The sequence below is a fragment of the Acomys minous genome (genome assembly GCF_964271855.1).
Source record: "Acomys minous genome assembly, chromosome: 14".
Lineage (NCBI taxonomy): Eukaryota > Metazoa > Chordata > Mammalia > Rodentia > Muridae > Acomys > Acomys minous.
Window position 1 is genome coordinate 90,885,611 of NC_140496.1, and position 18,759 is coordinate 90,904,369.

Consider the following 18,759-nt stretch of genomic DNA (forward strand, 5'->3'; position numbering starts at 1 on the left):
AATTTCGGGAATTCCTTGTTTTTAATAGCTGAATAGTATTCCATAGTGTGAATGTACTACAGTTTCTTTATCCATTCTATTGTTTTAAAGCATAAAACTCCAGACAGTTTTTTCAATAAGTCATCTTCCCTTCCTTGTTGCTTGTACTAAATATTTCATTCTAAAATCTGATTTCTCTGAAAATAATTTGAGGAGGCAGCCAGATGTACTGCCACGGTGTGTCCTAGCAAGTGTTTCTCTGCTATGACAAACTGATGTTCCAAAGTCCAACTCTTGGTTTTCACAGGTTGAATACGAACCCCATCCAGAAACAGGACACCAAAGTGGAGGTCTCAACATGACAGAGAGTATGGACGTGGCTTAAGGGTTGGCTGAGTGACCTAAAGCAGTCACACAGTCAGTCTTTTAAGGACCCAAATTCAGTAACATATTTACCTTCTTTGTAAGAATATACTGATATTTTAGAAGCAGTCATTGAGCAGGCAAGCATGTGAAGTACTCTGGTTAATAAGTTAAAAATAACATGGGCCCTCTACTAGGCCAATGAGGAGATCTTTCAATATGAATATTACTATTTACTCCTTTACTTTCAATTTGCCTTCGTTTGGATAACATAAACCTGATAATAATAGTTATAATTTGGATTTTAGTGGAAAATCTTAGATGCCCAGAGAAAATACAATTAATAGAACCACACAAAAGAGTATTTTTACAAGAAAACTCAGGAATCGCTTTTGGTAGTTCTGGGAGGGGCCACCATGACACCCTTCCAAAGCATCTTAAATGTTATTCTTCTGGTTAGCGTCACCTAAGAAGTGTTAATTACCTATATGCCTGGCACTGGCTTTAAAATCATTACGCCTCATCTCTTTCTGCATGAATAATATGGCTTTGAGATTTTTGAGTCCAGAACTTCTGTTTGTCTGACAGCCTCGGGGAGAAACCTGATTAAGTGTGTGGGAAGGACTTTTACAGCACTTCATTTTTAGCAAAAGGTGTCAACTGTCTCACTTTTATGAACCCATTTCCTGAGCTGTTAGCTCTCTTTGTTCCCCACCCACCGCTCTTTCCAACGCGTTCTAAAGTTGGACCCACATTAAAACTCATATATTTTACTTTTTATCTTCCAAACTGCCAGATTATGCTTTGCATTAGGGAACGGGGTCTAAGTTTTCTTATTCCAGGCTGTATACTAATAAATATTAAATGAATCATTCCTATGAGTGAATCACTTCAATGGCTAACATAATAGGGCACATACATGTATAGCAAACACAATACCCTGATAGTAAACATTCTGGTTAGAGGCTTTCTGGCCTAGTATCCGAGTGGCAGATGGCTCATGATGATAGTTCAGTCTCTTGATTTTTGTGAAAGTAAAATAAGATGCTCTATAGTGGTATATATTAGTAGTTTATCCAATGAATATAACTGTCAGTCTCACACATGGGACCTGATGCCTGTTTTCGATAACTCAAGGATACATCTTGATAAATGGACTCAGTGTCCGGGAGCACTTGTTCCTCTTGAAAAGGACCTGAGTTTGATTACCAGCAGCCATACCATGGCTTACATGTGTTTATAACCTCAGTCCCATGGGATCTAACATGACTCCCATGTGCTTATAACCCCAGTCCCATGGGATCTAACATGGCTTACATGTGTTTATAATCCCAGTCCCATGAGATCTAACATGGCTTGCACCTGTTTATAACCCCAATCCCATCGGATCTAACATGGCTTACACGTGTTTATAACTCCAGTCCCATGGGATCTCACAGACATGCACATGGTGCCCATACATCTGTTCAGGCCAGCTAAACATTCATACACATAAAGTAAAAAGTCAATAAATCTAAAAAAGAAAATTTATAAAATTATGTTGACAAATAGTGCCATTTTCTTTTCTCACTTTTCAGTGCTTTGGGGAAAAAGATATGAAAGTAGAAAAGAAATCAATTGGCAAGACTAAGGGGACCAGTGAGTGAGAAGGGGATAAGGTATGGGAGAATGAATATGATTAAATACATTTTCTTTTCTATAATATGCATTATAATGAAACTCACTTGTAAATATATATAAAAATAATAAGCAAATAAACATGGTAATATTATTTCTAAATAAAAAGTGTTTTGGGTGTGCCTCTTGTGTGTTTTAGTTTTCAGGAGTATATTGGCCAGGATTATAATTTTGATCACAGGTATCTGGTTAAACTTATAAAATAGTTGTATTAGGTTTCCTAACCAATATACTATATGTGCAGACTTATGAACAATATGATATAATATTATATCTTAAAGACATTTTAACCTGACACAGGTCAATATTTCCATTTTATATCTTCATTATTTAAAAGTTTTCAAATATGAAAAATAGAGTGAAATTTTGTGGCCACTCTGCTGCTAACCTGTTTTCTTCTCCCACAGATTTTCATGTTCTAATTGCATTCTTATCTCTCAAGGGTCTACCAAAGCTTGTGGTGAGCAATGAAGGCAGGTTGAAAGTGTCAGAGAAGTGTTTCCCAGGTTCGGTTTTCTACTATAGCGTGGAACCTTAGTGCATATTATGTTGATAAACATGAGCCTTCTAAGAGATAGTGCCTTATGGTTTCAAAGATTCTCTTGAAGACATATTTTTTATGTCATGTGCATGAAAATTTTCTTGCATGTACGCATGAGTACTAAGTGTATGCAGTGCCCAGAGGTGCCAGAAGAAGGGGACAGATTCCTTGGAATAGAGTCATAGACAGTTGTGAGCCATTATGTAGGTCCTGGGGGAAAGAACCTAGGTACTTTACAAGAGCAGCAAGTGCTCTTAACTGTTGAGCCATCTCATCTCTCCACCCCCTTCAAATTTCACCTTCTCAAGCAATGGCCATACATTTGATGGTCTTCTAGGGTCTGACACGTAAATTGTTTCTTTTCATTCTGCGCACTTACCTTGTGAGGTGAAGTGGGGTCTTTCTAGTTGGGACGCAGCAGTCCCTGGCCGTGGTGGGGGCAGAGGTGGTCTGCAGTGTGTGAGTGGCTCTTGAATGTTGCCTTCTGCATCAATTCCAGGAATGAACACATACAGATCATCATACTGGTTCTCCCAGCTTTCACTGTTGACCTCTGGCGGGCCGGGTCTTGCTTCAGCACTTGGTTCTTCCTCCTTTGTGTCACCAGCCATCTGGGGTTCTTCAGATCTGTCTGTGCTCTGCCTATGTGTGTTCCCGAGCTCATGATGAAATGCTGGAGACTGAGGGGCTACGTATGATAAAGATTGAACAACTTCACTTACACGCATTGTCTGGAGCAGTTAGTAAACTTTGGTGAGCTGCTATCTGTAAAACACTGCCCACTGCACAGCTTCTCTTTACCTATTGGACATCAAAGATCCATCTACTCTGGTTTCTTGAATATATGACCCAGCCACACAAACAGTGATATTTTGACTCAGTAGAGTAACTGTTGGAAATGACACCATGCCTCTACTTAGCATCTCTATATATTTATTATACATATTGCTTAATGTGGTAATCATGACAATTTATATAATTATGGGTGCTTCATTAATTTTGGAAAATATTATTTGGTAAAAATGTCTTTCTTGCCGGAGAAAGCATACCTATAGATAAAATGCATTCCGTTCTGAAATTTAACCAAATTATTGAGTCAATATCTTTATTCTAAGAAGTACAACACGCTTACTTTTATATTACATAATAATACACTAACAACCCAGGAACAGCACAAAACAATAGGCTGCAACAACTTCACATCTGTAAAATCACTTATATAACGTTTTCTGTTTACAAGTGAAAATGAGAGATAATCTTTTTGATCTTTCAAACACATGTTGGAATGTGTGTTATCATTTTCAATGAAAAAGAGTTGTTTTCAAATGTTGCTAAATGGAAATATAGCTTTAAATATTAAAAATACAGTGTAGGGGAGAAGACTTTTGTTTTGAAAAATGAAGTCACACAGTAGAAACCATTCAGCAGTGAGAAAAAAAAACTGGGCCAGTGGAAAAGAATATCTATAATGGTGTCTTGTACAATCTTAACTTTTACAAAGAAGAAAAACACAAATTTTGCTTCTAGAAATGGACTTAGATTCTGACCTGGTGGCACTAAGAGGAAGGACAGCATGATACCAAGAAGAGACTTGATACCCTATGAGCATATACAGGGGGAGGTAATCCCCCTCAGGAACAGTCATAGGGGAGGAAAATAAGGGGAAAATGGGAGGGAGGGAAGAATGGGAGGATATAAGGGATGGGACAACCATTGAGATGTAACAAGAATAAATTAATAAAAAAAAGAAAAGAAAGAAGTCTCTAGAAATGCTGATGGAGATGATGGAATGACTGGAAGGAAGCTTTTGCCCGGCCACAAGTGCCTGAAGACCCTTCACTCTTTTATGTAAGAAAATCAGCCATCAGTCCAGAATTACAGAGTACAGGACATTGCACACCAGTACTTTTTACAACCAGCATTTGACACTAACAAGGAACTGAAATTCCAGGTGCCTTTTGGATATATCCAAGCAGGAATACAGACTTGGTGAAGGAAAGGGTCTCAGGGTGTCCCATCACTAATGTGATGGTGAGTGAGGGCTTGGGCTTTGCACCAGTTCTGTGAAAACTGGGGGCTGAGTCCAGCGACAGTTGCACAGAAGAGAGCTTTCAGCTCCAGCTGTAGAGATGAGAGTTTTCTTTATAAGAAGCTGCAACAACGTTCTCTTGTTATTGTCAGTTCTTCAGAGGGTGGAATATTATGAAGAAATGCGTGGTCCATATTAATAATGAACTTAATCATGACCTTTTATAAAATATATAACCTATAACCCTCTTCATCAGTCTATTAGTTTAATATATGATATTAATATGTGTATTGTGACAATGTTTGAAAGATTTTTATCACACTATATTTTATAAGCATTGCATTGGACTTTTTCTGATTTGCATATTAGCCTGTCATTTGAGAAGCTTGTGGTCAGTAGTGTCTAACTGAGCATTGACCGTGTACTGCTATATGGACATGGAGAAAATGACCTCATTTCTCAGGACAGGTAATTAAAATGAAGGGGAACAGGTCATAAGTGAAGAACCAGATAAGTGAAATATAGATGCTGAGCACAGTGGAAAGAGGTAAAAGCAAAGGGACATTTCAAAAAATGGTAAAACTGGAGTTATTACATTTGGATGAAGAAAGCAAGGAAGTTAGGATGACCCAGGGAGGAAGAGCATATGGAGGAAGCAGAAGCTGCACATACCCTGAGGTAGAGGCATAGTCAGTCTCTCTCTAGGATAAATAATAATGAGGAATGACAATTGGATGGATGCCGGCAATATTTTGCAGGTGCAGTCAAGAATACCATGGTGGGGCGGGCATAGAGCGGGAGACAAGGAACAAAAGTCCAGAGTGACTTCAAGAATTTTGAACTAACTTGAAAGGAAAAGAAAAAAAAAGCACTTTTGTTGTCTCAGGAGGGAGGTCAGTAGATGGAGACATTGGGGTATAGCTAGAATCAGAGTCTTCAGAAATGAAGGGTGAGATCCCCATCATAAACGCTGGTGAAGATGGAAAATAAGCCACTGTATGCTAATGAGACCTGGCCTGAACATGGAGGAACATGAGATTCGCCTTCAAATGTTAGACCTGGAACTGCATGTGCTGTGAGGATCTTATGAAGCATCCTTCCTCAACTTCCTACTTCACAGCTGAGAGAACTCAGCTCCATGGACATTATGATTCAGTTTTGGAAAACCGATTTGGAAGCATAGTTCTCAAATACTCAGAGAAGAACATCAAAGTGATTCCTATAAATTTTCAGGGTAGGAAAATGCATATTAAGTCCTGATCTTGTTAAAGGGCAGATAAGTTAACAAATGTAGGGAAGAGATCTTTACCAAAATGCTATTTAAAAATCCTTTGATTGTTGAAATATCATGTCACAATCTGTTCAATCTTATTTTTGAGTTTCAAGCACCATACTATAAACCTATATGAGGTCATGGGGTCAGGGAAGACTTACAGGGTGAAGGTGTAGAAAACAAGAAAACATCCTCTTCATACTCATTTTCTTGCTCATTTCTGCTAACGTTTTGGCTCTGAAAGGAAGGAAGGTAACTTTTAATAATGTGTGTTGATCTTATCTACAGGAAAAGACATGATGTTAAAGTTTTATCAAATACTTAATTCTTCTTTTTAACAATCCTGGTAATTACCATCTACATGTGCTCTATGATACATGGTATTAAAAGCACAAATAAGAAACTAAGCCATCCATCTTGAATAATAAGTTCATTTAAAAAAGAAACATAACAACCGTTTTAACACTTGAAGAAAGCAATAATCATGAGTTTGGGTGTGGTAAAGGCATGCATCAGATGTAATACAACTGGTTCTCTTAACACTGTTGAAAGATATTAATTATATTGGGCTATTATAATACAGTAAAAGTAACAAAATTATAAAGGTGTTTATTCAATGTCTTTATAAGGAAAAACAAGCGGATTTATTTCTATTTATTGTCACTTTGAAGTCAGTTCTAGTATTTATTTATTTACTTGCTTGAATACTAACTTACTTAGCAGTGGGGGAGCTTGAACCCAGGGCCTCCCACATGCTAAGCATTCATTCCACCACTGAATCACACCCCAGATTCTGCTATATTTAGAAGTCAGAATTACTGAGAGAGAATGAAATCCTATTATTTCTGGAAGAACTAGTTTTATTTAAACTTTCTGAGGAGATGGAGCTCCTATAACTGTGAAAATACCACTCTTCTTAGAAAAAGTCAAGCAATAGCAACTATATTTGTCAAAACTGCATAGAGAAAAGGATGGAGTGTTGACTGTATCTATAAGGGACCATAAGTTTTAAACACATACTTCAAATGTCTCATTCAAAGATACATTTTTGTTCTTAACAGAACTGATGGAAATGATGAGGCCATTTGTTCTAATATAGCAGCATCCACATTGGTACACTTGGCCATTGTATGCTGATGTATTTGGCCTATACAGTGACCTCATCAATGTTCTTTAATCATCTACATTGGCCGATGAGAACCCAATGGAGTTGAATCTTAAGAATAAAAAAGAAGTACCTCAGTTCTTTATTGAGTATGATAACTCATTTTAGACCTCACTCGTTTCTCCTAAGTGTAATATATGAAATGATAACATTGATGTGTTGACTAACATTTTCAAGTGTTAGTGTTAAAATGACTGACTATTTAATAAGAATACCTTTGATTTTCAATTAGAATGACTTGTACATTTTATAATATAGATAAAGAATATATTTTAGAACTCTAGAATACTCTCAAAGTTGCATAAGAAATTGTTATCCCATTTAGACATCAGAAATCATTTCCAAAGACCTTTAGAATTATGAAAAAAAAGACTAAACATTAAGAGGTAGTGGGTAAGTGTCTAGATAGGATTATAAAAAATTAAAACCTACTGGCATAAGTTTTGTGTTACGATTTTAGCCATAGAGTATTTATAAACAGCCTAAATCCAAGAATATCCCAAAGGAAGCTCCCTCCAAATTTTATCCATAGATCAAGTTATGTACAATTAATATTTAATATAATTAATGCTATACAGAGTAATTCATTCTCTGGAATGAAATTATTTGAAATATTTATTCTAGAAAAGCAAATGTTTTTGCCTCAAGGTCCTTGCAATAATATTTTTAAAATATGCTTGACTTGATGGCACATTAATATCATAACTCTTATGAAAACTCAGTGATGGAGTCACAGACAAGTCTCATGCTACTCTGACATCTAGACACTTTAATATTTGGCTATGTGTTCTAGTGAACAGAGGATGGGCTGTAGATCAGCTGAAAGACAAATCACAGCTGGGTAATTTATCAGCTATGCAATGTCAGGCAAAATACTTTAAACCTCAGTGTTCTACTCTGTGAAATTGGGGTTATACCATGTATGCCTCTCATTTTGTGAAGAAAGACAAATTATAGTAAGTTAATCAAATACATCTCTACTATGTAGTGAGTGTTTAATTAGTATAATGTGGACTTTCATAGATTTTATTTCTTATAGATACTTTTAAGGAAGAATGGTTTCTTTTACTAAGCATAACTTTATTCATATACTGTTAAGTTGTTAGTCAGGTTTCTATATCACATATATATCTTTATCAAAGGAAAAAAGTTAAAAATATAAAGTCAAAATTATCATACTGTTGCTGGGAGATAAGGGAAAACAAGATATACTATTTTATTTATTTAATAAACCATCATTACAGATAAAATAGAGAATCAAAATAGAGAATTATATTGACTCCAACACCGTGGTGTTGGCTGATTTCAATACCCTGCTTCTATCAAGAGACAGGTCATCCAGAAACTCTCCAAACCCACTGGAACAAGATTTTAGGCATCATAGATGGAGGATGAAAGGACAAGCAAAAGGAAACATCTGGAGAGAGATACAACAGGAAAATCAGGAGACATATCACAAAGTTTAATGCTTCACCAGAGTTCAAAGGAAAAGCTTTGAAACCAGTTTATCTGTCAGGGACTGTTGCTGGTGACCCTGGTGAGGAGAATCATAACAGAATTGTGTAGACTCAGCCTGAAGAATCTTGGAAAGCTAAGTGTGGGTAAGTAATGAAGCATATCATGTGCAAGGTTTCCTTTTAGGCACAGTGTGACAAAGGGTCAGAAGGTAATTATATGCAGGATTCGGTTTTCAGAATATAGGTTGACAACATCAGAGAGCAGGTGTGCTTCATTATAGTCAAGGACTACAGTGATGGTGTGGACAGGACATGGTGTAGACAGGATGTTTAAGAACTCCATTGTCAAAGGCTGGAAGAAGGGAGTTAAATATGACCCTGAAAGTCTCTACCCACTCAATATCTGGTGGCATGCTCTCAGGGCAAGCCATCCTTTTAAGATCACTCCTTCAGAGATTTCTCTGCCTTCTTGGAGGAGGACACTGAGTAACAACACATTTTCAGTACAACCCAGAACTAAGATAAAGGTCTAGAGAGCACATGTTCAGCTTAAACACCCTTTGTGTTAGAACCAGGAGGCTTGAAAATATATTTGGAGTGGATGGGCGAGTATAAAATAGCCCCCAAATTTCTGAAACAGAGACTAGTTTTAGAGTGGACAGACAAAACTACTGATTTAGTTAATAAGACATAACTGAGGAATCAGACTAACAGAGCTGAATTGCAAGTACAGAGGCAACCCTGTGTTTTGACGATTTCAGAGGAGCAGTTAGCTACAGGCTACTCAACCATACTGTATAACATATACTCGTTCAACTACTGCCTCATTCCTTTCCAAAATATAAGATGATAAACTGGCCATGAAATTAACTGTGCAAGCTTGGTACAACAAAGTTCTGAACAGTACACAGGATGAAAAGCATAGAGCTGTGTCTGCATTTGGAGATGAAGCTGGACAAGGAGGGAGCGTGGAAAGGGCTTCAGGGACTAAGCATAAGCAAGAGGAAAATGGCAGAGATACAAGAAGGCTGTTAACCACATACTCAAAAGCCTAAACTAAGAAGAGAGATGTTCTTGGTTACCCTTCCTTGACTTCAGGATGATAATTAGACCTGAGCAGAGAACTCTTAGGTAGAGTTTCTGGATGAGAGAACTTTACCCAAAATACTCAACAACTGCATCCCGGGAAGTTCTCAGCACACCATCTACAGATAAGAGTTGTAAGTATGAACATCATCACCAACACGGAACGATCAGGCAGGGAACATTTCTTAAAGGTTTTCTCAGTGTACAATGCTATACTAAATGGTAAGCTTCTAAGAAGACAGGACGAGGAAATGGACCATTGTCCTAAGATACTGAATTTTCAGCTTGGGAAAAAAAAATCAATGTAAAATATTCCAAGAAATTATAATTTTGTTTAATTACAGGTTTCGGTATAAGATAGTAGTGAAATCGTTTTTTTTTTACAACATAGTTAAGACTGGGTTTTAAAGGATGAGAAGGGTTTGTGGGACTCATCCTGAATACAACTAATGGAAGTTTCCTGACCCAATGGATGAAGGGACAACAAATGAGTTGGAGGAAGAATGAATGTTCATGTTCTAGAAAAACAAAGCAAAGGCAAGGCTAGGTGGTCCATATAGATCCAAGGCAAGGTGGGAAGCCATGTTCCAAAGAGTAGGTGACATTTTGTCAGTTGTAAATTGTGACAGGAAGTCTAAAGGCAGTACTTGCTTACAGTAGCTTAGTTGTGGACATCTGTGGTGCAGTTGTTCCTGTTTCGTGGCCTGCCTTGACTAAGCAGCATCCTTCCAAACATGCACATAACATGTACATAACAGTCCATGGGTTAAGAGTCCTGAGATTAGAAAAGCCATCAGAGTGATCTGGATTCATTTTTTTCTTTCTATATATTACTCACATTAGCTCAGCAAATTCCTCTCTGCTTTAGCCTCTTTAGACACCAAAAGAGCTTAAATGTATCTCACCTCATAGAGTTACTGGAAAAGTGTAACTGATATTAAGTGCTCAGAATAAAGCGTGGTAAATGGAAAACACCTTGGAACTGTTATCTGCATGTTTTTAAAAGTGCTTTACTACAGAATTAGAGCTTTTGTTGTCATGTTTTTCATGTGGTCATGGTTCTGCCAACATTTATATTCAGTTACAAGGTTGAAAAAGGATAAGCTGTATTTAAACTAGAATATAAAGACTAAAACCAAAGAGTCCAAAATTATAAAATATTAAAGTGTACACTCATTTCCAGGCTCAAGACCTTTAAAAACTATCCCTAATTTAGATATAGGAACTCACAGCACAAATATTATAGGTTCATGCTGGACCTCTTTACACTCAGAGGCGTTAAGCAAGGTCCATGGGCATGGTGTGTAGGTCATGTGCTCATACTTTGTTGTGATTCCATTTTATATAGCTTCATCTGTAAAGCCATGAAAGAGATGGGGGCCGGATGATGTAGGGCTAGGGAACGTCAAGTTATCCTTCAAGGTATTAAACTTTGATTTTGCAACACTGATGCTGCAAGTATTTGTTTAGGTTAGTTTTAAAATTAACTTCTCTTCTCCTAGCACAAAATGTTGTGAGGTAGGACACGTGCCACCCATAAGGCATATCACAACAGGAATGCAAAGGGAAGGGACAAGACATTGGCGTAGATGGGGCACAGAGCTTCTACGTGAAGGGTGAGTTGAAAGGGGGGCCCTTACTGCGCATGTGCATCACCACATTTTGCCCATCAGTCGGTCTAGTTTTCTGTTCAAGGGAAGAGCAGGAGCAGGTACCAGACGGTAGCACAAAGTTCACTTCTGAGCATTTCCAAGTCTAGACAGCAGTTTTAGTTTCAGATTTAAATCCAGTTAATAAAGGTCAGCAGAGGACATGCGAGGCGCCGCCATGATGAGGATATAAATCATTAACTTGTTTTGAATATCCTAATCAAATCAAGCTTTAAAAGATATACCATGAAGGAGCACCACGTAGAAGGCAGAGAACAGACTGATTTGCGTGATTTCAAACTGGCAGATGGAGGTTAGGGACAGCAAAGGGCCAGGCTTATATTTGTGTTGACCATTTCCAAAAGCCAGTTGTTGGCTGTTTCCAAGCCTTTAATAATTCGAGTCAGGGTCAAAGAAGCAAATGGTCAAAACAGCAGAGCAATAAAAGGCCTCATTGCCATCCCTACTGTGGAAGGACACCCCATTTATCTAAAATAAGATGCACGGGTGGTTTCTGAATCCAAGCCAGAAGCAGACGTAAAACGCCAGTTAGACTCTTAGCAATTTCCTACAAAAATTATACTCTTCGGCTGTTAGATAATAAGTGTTATTTGACAAATGAAACAAAGGCCTGCTTAATTTTATACTATTACTATGAACAAATAAGTGTTATTTGACAAATTAGACAGAACAATCCTTAATGCTTATGTTGCTGCAAGCCTGTTCTCAGTATTCATTGGGCTGGGATAATCTCAGTTTCCAAATATGGAATAAGGAGAGTTGATTCCTATTGATGAAAGCATTTGAAATATGCGAGTCTGACAGCAAGGAAAGGTAAAACATTTATTCACTGAGGACGTGGTGGGAGGCTAAATAACATTTCTGGTCTCAATGCTCAAACTATCACTGGTAGCAGCGAAGTGTTTCATTAGAAGAGAGAGAGAGGAGAGAGAGAGAGAGAGAGAGAGAGAGAGAGAGAGAGAGAGAGAGAGAGAGAGAGAGAGAGAGAACCCTTGAGAGATACCTATATATCTCTCTGATGAATAATTTTCTTATTAAATCTACCATACCCACTCCTTCTCAGTTGTCAGGTTCCATTTATATTAGTTACCTATATATTATGTTATATATAATATATAATATATATTATATATTATATTAGTTATCTATAGCACTCTGGTGAGTACATTGGCAGCATGTACACTCATATTTTTTTGTTTAAAGAATATAGTTTCTGTACAAGAAATGTACTTGATGCATCCCAAAAGAGCAACAGACTGTAGCACAACACATTGATAAGTTGTTGGTAGCACAGACATCTTAAAAGTGAATTTTCTGTAATTGAATGTGTTTAAGGTAATATAAGACAGAAACCTTTCCTGGTAGAAGGAAAAGCACTGCTATTAAAGAAATTTATTTTCCCCATGCTTGCATATGAAATCAAATTTGAAGAGAATCGGTAAAAACAATAAGCTGATTTTGGCAGAAAAATATTGTTTTCTTTAGTCCAGATATCTGAAGTTTTTTTTTAAAGCTTGTAATGTTAAAATGAGTTTTGTTTTGTGGAGTTCACCTCCGAGACACTGTATATATTTTATAAGTAACTATTGTACAACAAGGCTACACCACTTCATTCTGACACTAGGCACCATAAGTTTACTTGTCAGTGGACAGCTTAGCATTTTAAAGCCGCAAAGGATTTACTACACCGATTTAAGCTACTGGTGAAAAAAATTTCCTAATCTACATAGGCATGGCCTGAAAGAAATCCCAGCTCATCCAAAGGGAGCCAGAGCACAGCTAACTGCCATTTAAGTCTGGAAGCAACACTCTTCACAGTGAGGAAACACAGGGACTTCAATCATCTCTTCTGCTGGGCCTCACCTTCAGCTCCAGCTGTAAGTCTCTTTAGGTATTCACTTTAGAGAAGGCATTTTCTGATTTTTAAATGAAGGCCATTACTTAGCTGTCCAAAGACTGGGAGCTAAGTTTTTGATGGGTACGATAGTGTCAAGCCTAAATATGTGTACGCTCATGAAGTCTTCTACAGTAAATCCATAGGGGAAGAGGGGGAAGGGTCATGTTGCCTACATTGTCTTAACATGTCACTGACACTGGTAAAAGTCCATACAAAGCAACAATGGCCCAGCACAAAGGGAATAGTGAAACCCTGGCTCAGCTCATTTCCATCCTGCCTGTTAACGCTTTGTCTACTTATCTGAGCAATTTTGTATCATTATGGGATATGGGATTATAACAGTAAGGTAAGGATAGCTTTATCATACCTGGGATTTGAATTCATTAACATCTGAGTGAAGGGCATGAATAAAAGATTAAGCAGCCTGCCCCATGCCAAAGACAATTTTATAAAAATTTACAACTCACTAAAAAGTTAAACTGTCTTTAAAACAAAAACAGAAACAAGATCAGATCAACAGAAGCAAAGTCCAGTCAGTAAAGAAATACAATAATGTTGAAGAAAGTAATTTTAGTTACTTTTATTGAAATACTTATTCAAAGATTACTACATCTCAGAAGCTGGGAAAGAAGAAATGGAGGCCAAATTAAAAAAAAAAAAAGGTTCTTTTAGTAAAATCTACATGTGTATTATATATGATAGCTGAAATAACCTTATTATTAATAGTCACTAAGAATAACTTACAAAATATTTACTATATACCAGAAAATGCTATCAACTTTACATTTGGGCTAACACACTATAGTCTCAAAGTACCTCTTCTGAATAAGGTTACTATCATGATTCTCATTAAATGAATGAAAAAATGAGCACAATGCATTAAATAACTTGACCAAGGATATACAGACAGTATTCTTATTGGTGGTCTCAAACAATAAGATAACATATACATATATGTATTTTTTCTTATAAAAGACTTAATCACCTTAGTTCATAGAACTACCTTAAGCCTGGCTAGCCCTACCAAGCCTATCTCAAATCACGTAAACAATTGATTACTGCTCTCATCACGCCAGAAGTGGGAAAACGAGGCTAGAAGGGTCCTAGAAGGACTGTTGATAGTCACTGGATGAAGTGACTGGATGAAGTCTTGTGTTTGGTACTATCCACAGCTCCTTTGTCGGGATATAGAATGTCTACGTAGACACTCTTAACATCTCTGCCTTCCAGTCAAACTGAGATGTGCTCGAGGAGGGGAAAAAGTAAACAAACAGAAGTAACAACCTGTCAAATCCCCTGAGCTCTGATACCTGAGTCATAAACACTCAAAGGAGTAGAAGGAGCTTGGCAGCCACGTCTGGAACCCCAACACTTGGAAGATGGTGCTAGGAAGACCGTGTGTTTGCGGCCAGCCATTGGTATAAGTTATCAGAGTAAAATATCAAAATACTTAAAGTATCAGAGTAAAAAACCTCTGTATTATATTTCTTGCTGTTTATAAAATAATGTGTTTTCAAAGCTATTAATGTATACAACAATCTTTATATCAGCTCCGGAGGAGAAATCCATAGAGGATGAAAGGAGGAGGATGAGAAGGAGGAGGAGGAGGAGGAAGAAGAGGAGGAGGAGATCTTGGTTTATCTACCAAGTAGAGAATGAAACTCAGAATTAGCCAGTGTTTTGGTGTTAAGAATGCAAATGGACTCAGGTCTAGTGTTCTATATTAAAGCCTGGAGTTTCTTTCCCTGTCTAACCCATCTGTGCTGTAGGCAGGCAGCAAGCTAGCAGACACCGGGAAACAAAACTTGTTCCTCAGTGACAACATCACAGTTGACCACAGCTCAAAATTCTTCCATTTTATAAATGAGAGTAAAAAATTTTAAATTTATATTGCTGATTAAATGTCTAAATAATTCAAATGCTCTCTTTGCTTAATGATATGATATTCTTATATTTTTGGTTCTGAGCCTAGCCTTTAATGGCTGAGCCATCTCTCCAGCCCAATGATATGATATTCTAAAGAATGTAAATATGGTGTAAAACATAAAATTAATTCAAGCAAATCTAGATTCAGGTGCTACATTTAGAAGGAGGCATGACCACCACCAGTTTAAGATGTCAAAAGATGAGTGTATATTTCCAGTGATTTTAAGAGAGTCCACATACTCCTGATTTATAGGCAACATTATTCTGTTCAGAGGAAACCTCTTCAGTGAATAGGCTCTTCCTATCTTGATAGATAGGGAAGAGGGAAAGAAATTCCAAACATTGATAGACACATTTGTCACTCAACAGCACAGACAACTTTACATTGATATTTTCCTTCCTATTTTTTAATCTTTAGCCAAAAATTCAAATCAAAGTGTTTGGGCTTCTGGTCCTGGTTTGTTCTGCGATACAGGACATCAAACTACCATCATGGATTCAGTGATTTGATACCATCCTCACCTCCACTAGCTCAAAGTATGCTGAGAACTCCTTTGCTCAACCAGTTTTCTGATCTACTTTTGTTTTCCTTCCCTCTTTCTTTTTATCAGGTGCAGTAATAGCTGTCCAAATTTGCAATTCAATGTTACCAAGAACCCAGCATAATGTGATGTAGACTTCTGGCATTCTATTTTATGTTTTTCTGTGTGCTTTTCACCTGTATGATAACATTGCCAGACTTGCTCACTAAGACACTAATGTCCCCTGGAGGGGGAGACCTGGTGGCACTCAGAGGAAGGATAGCAGGCTACCAAGAAGAGACTTGATACCCTATGAGCATATACAGGGGGAGGAAGTCCCCCTCAGGAACAGTCATAGGGGAGGGAAATAAGGGGAAAATGGGAGGGAGGGAAGAATGGGAGGATACAAGGGATGGGATAACCATTAAGATGTAACAAGAATAAATTAATAAAGGAAAAAAATAAAAAAGAAGATTTATATATAGATAAGAGGAAGATGAGCTTTTCTATAATATTAAGTGAGAGATGGTGTCAGGTGTGTAACACATTTGGTTTACTGTGCAGAACCTGAATATTCTACATTGGCCTAATTTCCATGTGAGGTTGTTAAGTCAGATTACATATGCGAGAGTTGGGCCCTGCCATTGGTCTATATTAGGGATTCTCTTGCTGTTAATACTGTGTATTCAGGAAGAACAATCATAAGATTTGGGGTCAGATAACCTCAAAGTGATGGTAAGGCGTTAATGCAAACAAGTTATGTAAATTTAAAACTTTACTTTTGCGCTCTGATAGTTTGATGCATGTGAATCCTGTCTGCTGGTTGCTCTCCCATGCCTACCGTCTCTCAGCCCACTCTTATTTGTACGAATGCCCACCATCCCTACTCTAACAAGTTTCTTTCCCCCATTTACGAGTGTTGGTTTTGCTATTTAATTTTTCTTAGAACTAATTTATGTTACTAAACCAAGTGCCTACATTTGGGCTCATTTTAGAGAACACCTAAGTTTATTTATTTTTATTTTTTTAAGTTTATTTTTGATACACATTGAAAATGGCTACCATTGTGCAGCAAGTGGAAGGCTATTGCACACGTGAAGTATGGGAGCATTTGCTATCCTCTGAAACTGTGCTGCAGTTCTTATACTAAGTGTGTGGTAACATTCCAGAGTTCCGGTATTGTCTCGTTTCCTAAGTCAGAATTTTGAATCTTTCTATATAAAACAGTGTTGCACCTCCCTAAAGAAGTATAGCAATGCAGGTAGAAGTACTTGACTCTCAATGATCAAGTTTCATCTCAAATTGGATTGCACCCAGAACTCTTTGGTCCCATCCAATACTTACCTTTTATGTATCTCGGTTTACTTGACTCTTAAATATCAAATGGAAGAGCAATATGCCTAGCTGGAAAGGATTATGATTAGGAAATTCTTAAAGTCTTACATATGCAAAAAGAACTTAAGATGTTCCCTGCACATGGCACAGGAGTAATGGTTATCTGTCACGATAATGACAGTAACAATGGCGGCAGGACTAAACTCCTGAACTGCTGTTCAAACTGTGTCCATTTTCCATGAGTGGAAATCTGAACCCTGGATCACCCAGTATGTCCCAGGATCCTTACCTGTGTCCATACACCTCACTCACTAGAACCAAGAGTAGACAATGCAACCTTTAATCACAAGATTCACATTTTTCTTCTTTATTTATTGGTTCACAGAATTTTCGGACTGTTCAAATGAATTACCAACCCTTTAAAAATGGTCTGGAGGAGCATGCACTACTGGTGACAAATAAGTAGCGTTTTTGTTCGTGTGTTTATTTTAGGCATATTTTAACTGTACATCACATGATTATGTGTGATCTTAGCTCAGTGTTGATTTTTAAAAGGATAATTAGAAAGCTTCATGAAGTCTTATTATTTTCAGGTCTCAGTGATGTAACAGTATGTGTGTTAAGAAAATCATTATGATGGAATCTTAGTCATCTATCTTTGATTTCCCCCAAAGAGTGTTAACTAGTGTGATGGGACATTTTACATTATTTGTTTTATCCGACAACCAGAATTTAAGAACATTTCAAATGATGTGCTATAAAAATTGTATAACTCTTGGACTTTTGAGTTGTTTCTTCCCATTTGGAATTTAGTAGTATTTCATTAGTACTTCCATGTGTATGGAGGAGTTCAGATAATAGTGTCAAGGATGTGAGTAAATAGTACACTCAGCATTCAACATAAGGTGCTCACAACTAAAGCCATGGAGGAGCCTGGAATAGGGACTCATTGTAACATACCTCCTCTCTGACAAAAAGCATGTCATAATCTTTTATTGCTTTTAATGCTTTGAGGGCTTTAATTTTTCTAAAGGCAAACAGGATCTTTTCTCATCATTTTTACTTGATTCACTATACTAGAAAATATTTGTGTGCCATGGCTCTCATGCTTTCCTAAATAGGCACTATTGTGAACTACTGGAGAGACCTCATGGCAAAGAAGGCAGCTTATTAACTGTGACTTTATGAGGCTTCATTAATTCTATCATGTGGAAGGGGAAAAAAATCCTTACATCTGGCACTCCTTTTTCTTAATACTTCACAGCTGCCATTCCAAAACTTTTCCGAAGCTTCGAGCAAAGCTCACTGAAAGTGAAGAAGAATACAGAGGAAAGGTGGTGGTGGAAGTCCCAGTTTCCTTGGGACTGAAACACAGGCAGAACCAGTGTGGGTGACAGCCTTTATCATGGGTGAAGCTCATCACATACAGAAGGCAGTGCCATGAGCTGTCATCTCAGCATTCAGATTGAGTGCCCCCAACTATGCTGGTGAATTCATGCTGCTGTACATTGGCGGTTGCAGCCATGCATGCATGTAGTCATTCATTCCAAAACAAACTGATGGCACACTATGTATCAGGAAGTGATCTGGGATACAGTGGTAGAGAAAATAGCCAAGAGTTTCTAACTATGTGGAGCTTTGCTCTACTGCATAGAAACAGATGATATGAAATATGATGTGAAAATAAATAACGTGCCATGTAGTTATAATTGATAAGAACAAAACGAAGATGGGTACTGTCAGAGTTTGGTTCTTATTTTACATAGTAGTGTGTGTATGTGTGTGTTTGGATATGTTTATATTAACATATATATATATATATATATATATATATAATTTG

At 37.4% G+C, this 18,759-nt stretch overlaps 1 protein-coding gene and 1 long non-coding RNA gene across 5 annotated transcripts in view; one reads left to right on the plus strand and one right to left on the minus strand.

The window, feature by feature from the left end:
* LOC311582791 overlaps nt 1–18,759 on the plus strand; it is a 171,694-nt gene that overhangs the window by 127,215 nt on the left and 25,720 nt on the right. The window lies entirely within an intron of this gene.
* Nucleotides 1–18,759, minus strand: part of BANK1 (B cell scaffold protein with ankyrin repeats 1) — a 248,800-nt gene that overhangs the window by 41,303 nt on the left and 188,738 nt on the right. For all 3 annotated transcript variants that reach the window (XM_084756051.1, XM_084756050.1, XM_084756052.1), the window contains exons 8-9: nt 6,024–6,099; nt 2,940–3,248 (exon numbers count right to left, since the gene is read on the minus strand). In XM_084756051.1, coding sequence (XP_084612177.1) covers nt 2,940–3,248; nt 6,024–6,099 — 385 coding nt within the window. The remainder of the gene's footprint in view (nt 1–2,939; nt 3,249–6,023; nt 6,100–18,759) is intronic.